We start from the raw sequence: 8,179 nt of genomic DNA on the forward strand, positions 1-8,179 counted from the left end.
CTCTCTCTTGCAAGGCGAGTGCTCAAAGCTATAACCTACAGGACTCTGTAATCCCACATTACAAAATTCTCCACTAATGTGCACTAAAACTATGGTAAAATGTCGCAAAAACAGTTCTGAACATTTTCCTAAGCTTACGTCAACTCTTTTGTACCACTTACTGCACAAAAATATTACGTACAACAAAATAAATAAAAAACATATTCAACCTTCAAACAGAAGTGTAAAAATGACAAATGTTTTACAATACCTTGGTTGATGAAGGTGGAGTTGGAAAATTAAGCCAGGCTGGAGCAAAGTCATGCTGCGCCATTTAGGTCCTATGTCTCAGAGTTTTAAAACAAGGTATCAATACCTCATGGCGAGTCCCTGCAAAAATGAAAATATGCTGTTAGGATACATTCAGTTTTGTGCAAATCACTAAACAAGGTAATTATATGACACAGTCATCCCTTCCTACAACAAATATTTATTCCCTCTTGTTTACAGTGATTAATAACCAACCACAAAAGAGATTGCAATTTAAAGTTTACAAACATACCTTTCTTCAGAAAAGGGAGCAATTCCACAGGATGTACTTTCCGGGAATACCACCACAAGACTCTGCTTCCTTTTCATTTCAGCACAAAGTGAGGCTCATTCAAAGGAACATTTTCCATTTTAAGCACACCAGCATTTATTGCTGTATATACCCAGTGAAAGGTTGGAAAACTGTAGGAATGCACATTTAAAATAGAATTTAATGTTTTAATGAAATTTAATATTTTTGCTTTCCACTTAAAAAACTATTTGCCAAAAACACAGTGTTCAACAGTTGGAAATCTATATTCCAAACACTAATGCACTGAGAGGATAGGTGACTGCGATCATATATGTTGGCAGATGTCCATCAAATGTAACATAAGTAGAAGGTAGTTATCAAACACCAAGCTACAGTGCTATTCATAGTGGATTATTTGGTGCATGCAGGTTGTGAACATTGTCAAATACCATGCTCCTAGTGCATCTCGGCTTCTTGGAAGAATGCCATTATTCTCTCCCACTCTGTGCTGCCCGAGAAGAATACATGTAAAAGAACACAGCAAAACAATTCCCTTCATCTTACAAAGACAAGATGAATTACACCATTATCAAAATTCCTGCAAAATCTTCCATGTTCTACATTTTCCTTTATTCCCTTCACTTTCTTCCTTCCTCAATTTTCAATTGTCCCCATTGATTTTAAAATTCCAAATTCACCCCACAAAAATTCAAACAAAGTTTGATTCATTCCTGTTTTGTGGGATTGGCTGCCATGTTTGCCTACATAACATTCTATATTAAATATATAATTATCCATATTTCTAGATTCACCATCTTTTTGGATGGTTATTAATTTAAGTTTGTTCTTGTGAATCAAGTACAAATGAATTGTTACATTCCCTCCTTCTTACTTTTAAAGAAACATTTGAGTTTTTCTCCGGGCTAGCCCTGCTTTAACCTCTTCTCAACAAATTAATTGGCTACTCATCTCACTGTTGCTTATGGAAAGTTGTTTGAGTATACGAGCTGGTACACTTCTTGATACATTATTCATTTATTTCTAATCCTCCAAGAAGGTGGGAGGTGGAGATAAGCTTTGGAGCTAAATCGGCTCCAAAGTTTCAGGCCTGGCAATGGATGACCAGATCAACACATTCTGCTGTGGCAGGCTACATATTCAACCTCAGCTAATCAGGCCTGCAGTACTCCAAGTATGACCGACTAGCTAGCTTGGCTTTTTAGCAGGACTTGGAAGGGCAAACCTGTCACTGGCGTCAGGGAGTGTTCCCACTTGGTGCCAGTTAACCATGTAACTGGTTAACCATGTAACAAATCCAAGCTGAAAAAGTAGCAGGAAGTTTGCCATGTTATAATTATAAACTGCATGATTTTAGCTAGTTAAACTAGTTAATGAGGTTCTCAAACCTTATGCCGCAACTCTCCAGGATTAGGTAGTCAAGGCGCTTCTTTTGGGGAGAAAGTGAGTACTCCATACCAGACAAACTGAAACCATTCATACATGGAATTCTCAATAGGTTAGTCACTTAAACATGTTGATGGGTTGCTAACCAAACAAAACTCTAATCAATTTTATCACTTCTAATCAAATGCTTCAATTTTTTTTGTTTTATGAAAGGCAGCACAGAAATGCTCGTCAATATAAAACCTCCAGAAATATAACCTGCACTGTTTGTTTGTAATGATTATTGATGAGAGAATAAAGACGCATCCAGGAGGAACAAAGAATATTTTGTTAATGTCACTCTTTGTCTTTCTCTCTTCCTCCAAGGAAATGCACACAAGTAAAAGCATGTGAAAGTTATTGAACGCAAGGTTCAGTGTATGAATGGCTGAGTACAATGAAAGTGCTCCTGCACAAATCAATGCTTGATCTTGAAAAAAAAGATACTGCACGTGGCATATGGCTCATTGTATCGGTCTTTGATTCCCAAATACCAACTACAGCAACAACAAGATTACATTTGTGTAGCGCCTTTCACGTCAGGAGGACGTCCCAAGGCGCTGGACAGTGTACAGCATTACAATAATCAATGCAAGAATTTGAGGTTTTCTCAAAAAAATGTTAAATTCAAATTGTCCTTGAATTAACAAAATAAATATCAATAAAAAAAACTATTTATCCTATATTTTTGAAATCCGCTCAGAACCAGTTTGCCCACAAGTACTCGGTCATTACACTTTATAGTAAATTCCTGAAGTGCTTTGAGAAGTACTTCAGACATGAATGATGTTGTATCATGTTGTGTTAAGATTTTTTTATTAAAAGTGAGTAGATTAGTGATTTCCAGATATTTCGGGGAAAAAAGGCAGATGATAGTGGCTTTTTGCTCAATCCAACCTCAAAGGGCAACAGTGTGAGGAAGATGTTTTGTGATCCTGGTACAGTTAATGTCGGTTTTGCCTCATTAAATAAAGACAAATAAAACCAACTTTGTTTAGGTCTCAAATTGTAACAACTTACTTCTTTCCATAACCACTGCAAAAGCAATGTTTCTAACAATTTCATAATTGTAAGCATGTATGGTTGGTGTCGATTAATTTCAAGGGAATATGATCACTTTCCAATAAATTAAACAGGGAAAGGAATATCTATCTCATTTCAGTGGGTTCATTGCAAAATAGCTGCATCTCTGCAACATAATGGCATAATGGGATATATTTGTTGAGGATGATGAAATTAATATGTAAAAACTGCAGTTAAAACTGGTGATAAACAGGATTTGGGCCATTCCCTCATCCACCAGCTATACTAATAAATGTGAGTTGTGTGTCTGTCAGCTAAGAACACAATAACCAATTTTTTGGGGGGTTATAGAGACATGAATTATATCTTATCGGAAAAGTCTTGCAAGGGGAAGTGTGATGGGCATATTTTTTTCAGGGATCTTCTATCATTGATAATAAAAAATATTTAATAATGCTTTAATTACAGCCCTCAAAAAGTATGCATGGTATTCTGCAATAAAATGGCAACAGAGTTCATACACCCTTCTAGAGAGATACGTATATCTATACTAATAAAAAAAATCTGTGTGCCTGTTTGTTTGTGTGTGTGTTTATGTGTGTGTGTCTGTCCGCCAAGAACGCAATAACCAATTGACGTAGAAACACCATTTATACTTCATCGGAAAGGTCTTGCATGGGGGATTGTCATGGCCAAATTACCGTTGATGAGCTATTTTTTTAAAAAAGAGGTACTAGCTGTACCCGACGCATGGTATTCTGCAACAAAGTAGAGTTGGAACATAAGAACAGGAGGAGGCCATTCAGCCCTTCGAGTCTGTTCCGCCATTTAATTAGATCCTGGCTGATCTGTACCTCAACTAATCCTTTCAATTCCAATTTCCTGCTTTCTCCCCATATCCTTTATAACCCTGACCTACCAAAAATCTATCAAGCAACAGAGGAAAACACACACCCTTCTAGAGAGATACATCGGGAGAGGGGCAGAGCGAGGGAAGGAGTGAAGAGAGTGGTGAAAAAAATTCAATGCTACATTTTTAAAATTAAATCTCCTCCGCTCCTTCCCACCCCCCCAAAAAATATGCTGAGTCCCATAATCTCTCGAGGGTAATAGTGAGGAGGTGGGAGACTTAGTGATGTGTCAGGAGGGAGGGAGCATAGCAGGTTAAAGTGAAGTCTGAGGCCTGCTCAGACTGACTAAGTACTAGGAGACGAGAGAGAGATCCACACGCAGCTCACACTACATGTGTCTGTCCACCAATTGTTTTTTGGAGGGGATCTCCTGTGACCTAAATAGGCTCATCACAAAGTGTACACAGTGTTTATGGCATGTTAAATGGTTTGTGAGTGGTATCACTGAAATCTACATTCCATATTGGATCCTTCGGTTGCAACAGGTACAGCTACGCTGGAGTAATTTATGATAGGCCAACAAGGAATTTGGATGCACTCCACAATCCCACTCTTTCCTTCCTCCACAGTAATCATGTTGCCTGATTCTTGTTGGAGACGAATATCTCAACAACAAAAAAATCTGATCCATGATACTCTCCTCTCACTACCATCTCTCCTCATACCAGATATGAAAGAAATGTTTCAATGCAACTCACAAAATGTGTTGTATATTGGCTGAACAAAAATGCAAAGAATTGTATTATGCAGCTAGAGCAATTGTGGATGTGTGAAATTTTGTGATGTAATCAAGATGCGGAATTTCAGTGCCAAGAACATTTTCCACTCACCTAAAAGTATCTATTGTTAATACTAAGACTCCCAGGTAAACCATAACATGAGCAGATGTAGTGAAAGCTTTCTATTCTCTATCCCAATACTCTCCCTCAATACAAATATTTGAACTTTCCATTTCCCATGGTAACCATTCTTGGAGTCTGTCAGATTGCCATTTTCTTAAATAAATTAAGAAAAGTTTCTGCTTCTGCTTAATCTTATCCATTAGATATTGGGTTGTGACTAACCAAGCTCATTTCACATGATAGTTATTATGTCTAAAAGGATTTGAATCTAAGGAAAAGACAAATTCCCACCGTGCCATCTCAAGTTTTTGTGAAAAAAAAGGGAACAACAGGTATTCCTGTCACCGGATCAGACTTTTGATTTTCATCCCCCTTCCTAACCATCGAAAAAACAAGCTGTGGGCCTATTCAGGAATATCCATTTAGAATTTACATTGTTATATTCAGGTCATATGCCTGACCCCCAAATCAATGCAGTCTCCAAATGATTCATGTAAAAGTTGGGCCGATTCAGGTTGGCTAATTACATGTGAATTTGCACACAGTTACAATTTTTGCAACTTGAGTTCCAAGACTGTAAACCCACAATTAACAATCCTCACACAACTAAAACTGATTTTTCCCATCTCTAATCTCTCATTCCCCAAATTATTCCTCATGGTGTGTGTGACAGTAATTCAACTCATAGCAGTAATAGCGTTGGAATTTCACTGAAGTCCTAAACAATAACTCCATTGGGGGGGGGGGGGGAGTAAGTAGGCAGATCCATTTCACATGCAAAATACCTCGAGCGAAATGAGTTTGCGAACATAAGGAGCACCTAAAGTTACAAAGTCTGAACCACAAGTGCACTCTGATGCACATTGACCCAATCGAGTCATTTATTATAGTTATAAAAGTGCGACTGCAAAATTCGAAGGCAGCATTTACTCATTGAATTCTGCTGCTGGAAACTTATCGCAAAGTGTACTCACCGTTGGGGCTAACCCGTGGCATAACAGTGGAGTTGAGTGACCTCATGCAACATATGATGTAAACGAGTGGCAAATCCAGAAACCTCCAGGACCATCAACACAAAGGAAGTTCCCGACAAGAGCCCGAGAGCCCCCAGAGGGGGTGACGGTGTTGGCAGCAATCGGTGGTGTGGAGGGAGGGGAGGGAGAGGCAACTGTGGAGCCTTCTTTCTCAGCACTTGACAAATTAGGCCTCGGAAACGTCCCGCATCGTCAAAACATTTGGGAAAGGGGAATGAATGGAAGGAATCGGGCAGATCGACCAAGTCCGAGAGCTAAAACGCCGCGCAAGCACAAGGCGGGGGACGGGACTTCATGACCGGTAGATTCAAACGCAGCCGTGGGTGGAGGTGGAGATGCGGCGCGGGCGGGGAGTGCGGGGAGTGCGGGGCGGGCGGGCGGGCGGGGAGTGCGGGGAGTGCGGGGAGTGGGGTCGGTGGTGGTGGTGGGGGGGAGGGAGGGGGGGAGGAGGATAGTGGGCGATTCCTTTCTTTATTCTGAATTAAAACCTGAAACTCGGGCTCTGCCTCCGGATTGTGCGGTGAAGTTGAGCGACCTCGGGCGACGTTTGATGACGACACGGCGCCCCGGTCGCTTTCGCTGACGTCAGGGGATGCGAAGAAGGGAGGGAGGCACACGGCGAGGACACTCACTCACTCACTCACACACACACGCGCGCGCCTCGCCGCGCGCCTCGCCTCACGCCCCTCCGCTCCTCCTCACGGCCGCCGGGCCCCCGCTTCTCGTGTTTAGTGTTTGCAATGAATTAAAAGAGGAAAAGCGGTCACCAGCTGACCTTTCGCCGAGCGCTGACGTCAGCCCGGGGTCAGCCAATTGGAAAGCGGCTCTGTCGCAGCCCCGCACGCCAACCCTCGCGAGAGCAGCCTCTTCCAGTCAAACCCTGAGACAGAGGGACACACACACACAGATACAGAGATAGATACACACACACAGATAGATAGATACAGAGATAGATACACACATACACCCACACACACAGAGACACACACAGATAGATACACACACACAGAGACACACTCACAGATAGATACACACACACAGATAGATACACACACACAGAGATACACACAGAGATAGATACACACAGAGAGACATACACAGAGATAGATACATACACACAGAGATAGATACACACAGATATAGACACACACACACATATAGATACACACATACAGACGCAGAGATAGATACACACACACAGATACAGACACACACAGCGACAGATACAGACACACACAGAGAGACAGACACACACAGAGACAGATACAGACACGCAGAGATAGAGACAACAACAACAAGATTCCATTTATAAAGCGCCTTTCACGTCAGGAGGACGTCCCAAGGCGCTGCACAGTTGGGTCATGACCCGAGCAGGGGGGAAATGGTCAGCGTGAGGGGAGGGAAGGGAGGGAGAGAGGAGGGGGGAAATGGTCAGGGGGAGGGAAGGGAGGGAGCGAGGAGGGGGAAATGGTCAGGGTGAGGGGAGGGAAGGGAGGGAGCGAGGAGGGGGGAAATGGTCAGGGTGAGGGGAGGGAAGGGAGGGAGCGAGGAGGGGGAAGAGAGTCGAGAGGGGAGCTGAAGGCTCTGAAGACAGAGATCCAGACACATACATAGAGACACAGATAGTTACAGACACATACATAGGGACACAGAAACAAAGAGATACAGACGCATACATCGAGACACACACGGAGATACAGATACCTACATAGAGAAACAGAGGTATAGACACATATACAGAGACACAGAGAGATATAGACACATACGTAGAGACACAGCAAAAGAGAGACAGAGACGTAGAGAGAGAGACGTAGAGAGGAAGAGGCAAAGAGGGAGAGACACACACAAACAGACCTAAAGAGACACACAGATTTCATTCTGGTCAACTGGGTGTCCTGACACATTCAGAAACCCGTCACCATCACTTAAGAGCAAGGTGGTCCAACCGTTTTGCTATTGAGGGCCGGATGCCCTGTTTGAGAAACGTCCGTAAATATCATGTTTCCCTGCCCGAAATATAACATTTACACAGCGCCTTTTTCACTCAGGAAGGGCGTCTCAAAGCTCTTGACACTGCTGACTGGGCACCTTAGCTGCGGGTGAGAGCCGAGGGAGGTTCTCTCTATGCCCCTCTCTCAATCAGCCACGCGGCTTACTATTTGGCAGCGGGAACGGCCCTCTCCTGTCCTTCCGCGCGTGTGGCTCACTATCTGGCAGTTTTTTTTGAGAAATTGTTTCTCCAAGTGGTTGGAGTGGATTGAGTGAAATCTATGGTGGAATGGGTTTTGTCTGGACTCTGGAGAGACTAGGCTTAATTATTAGAATAAATGTCATTTTATCATTCTATTCATTCTATTTCTTATGGAAACCAATATTGATTAAAGG

General features: G+C 42.3%; 1 protein-coding gene across 2 annotated transcripts in view; it reads right to left on the bottom strand.

Moving 5' to 3' along the window:
* Positions 1 to 5,797, bottom strand: part of LOC103177814 (vasculin) — a 32,363-nt gene extending 26,566 nt beyond the window's left edge. The window contains exons 1-3 of one of the 2 annotated variants that reach the window (XM_007892164.2): positions 5,735 to 5,797; positions 542 to 711; positions 251 to 369 (exon numbers count right to left, since the gene is read on the bottom strand). In XM_007892164.2, coding sequence (XP_007890355.1) covers positions 251 to 313 — 63 coding nt within the window. In that variant the 5' untranslated portion in view covers positions 314 to 369; positions 542 to 711; positions 5,735 to 5,797. The remainder of the gene's footprint in view (positions 1 to 250; positions 370 to 541; positions 712 to 5,734) is intronic. The other variant, XM_007892165.2, reaches the window with a different exon arrangement.
* Positions 5,798 to 8,179: the final 2,382 nt, after the last annotated feature.

Source organism: Callorhinchus milii, unplaced genomic scaffold (genome assembly GCF_018977255.1).
Source record: "Callorhinchus milii isolate IMCB2004 unplaced genomic scaffold, IMCB_Cmil_1.0 Scaffold1, whole genome shotgun sequence".
NCBI classification, from domain to species: Eukaryota; Metazoa; Chordata; class Chondrichthyes; order Chimaeriformes; family Callorhinchidae; genus Callorhinchus; species Callorhinchus milii.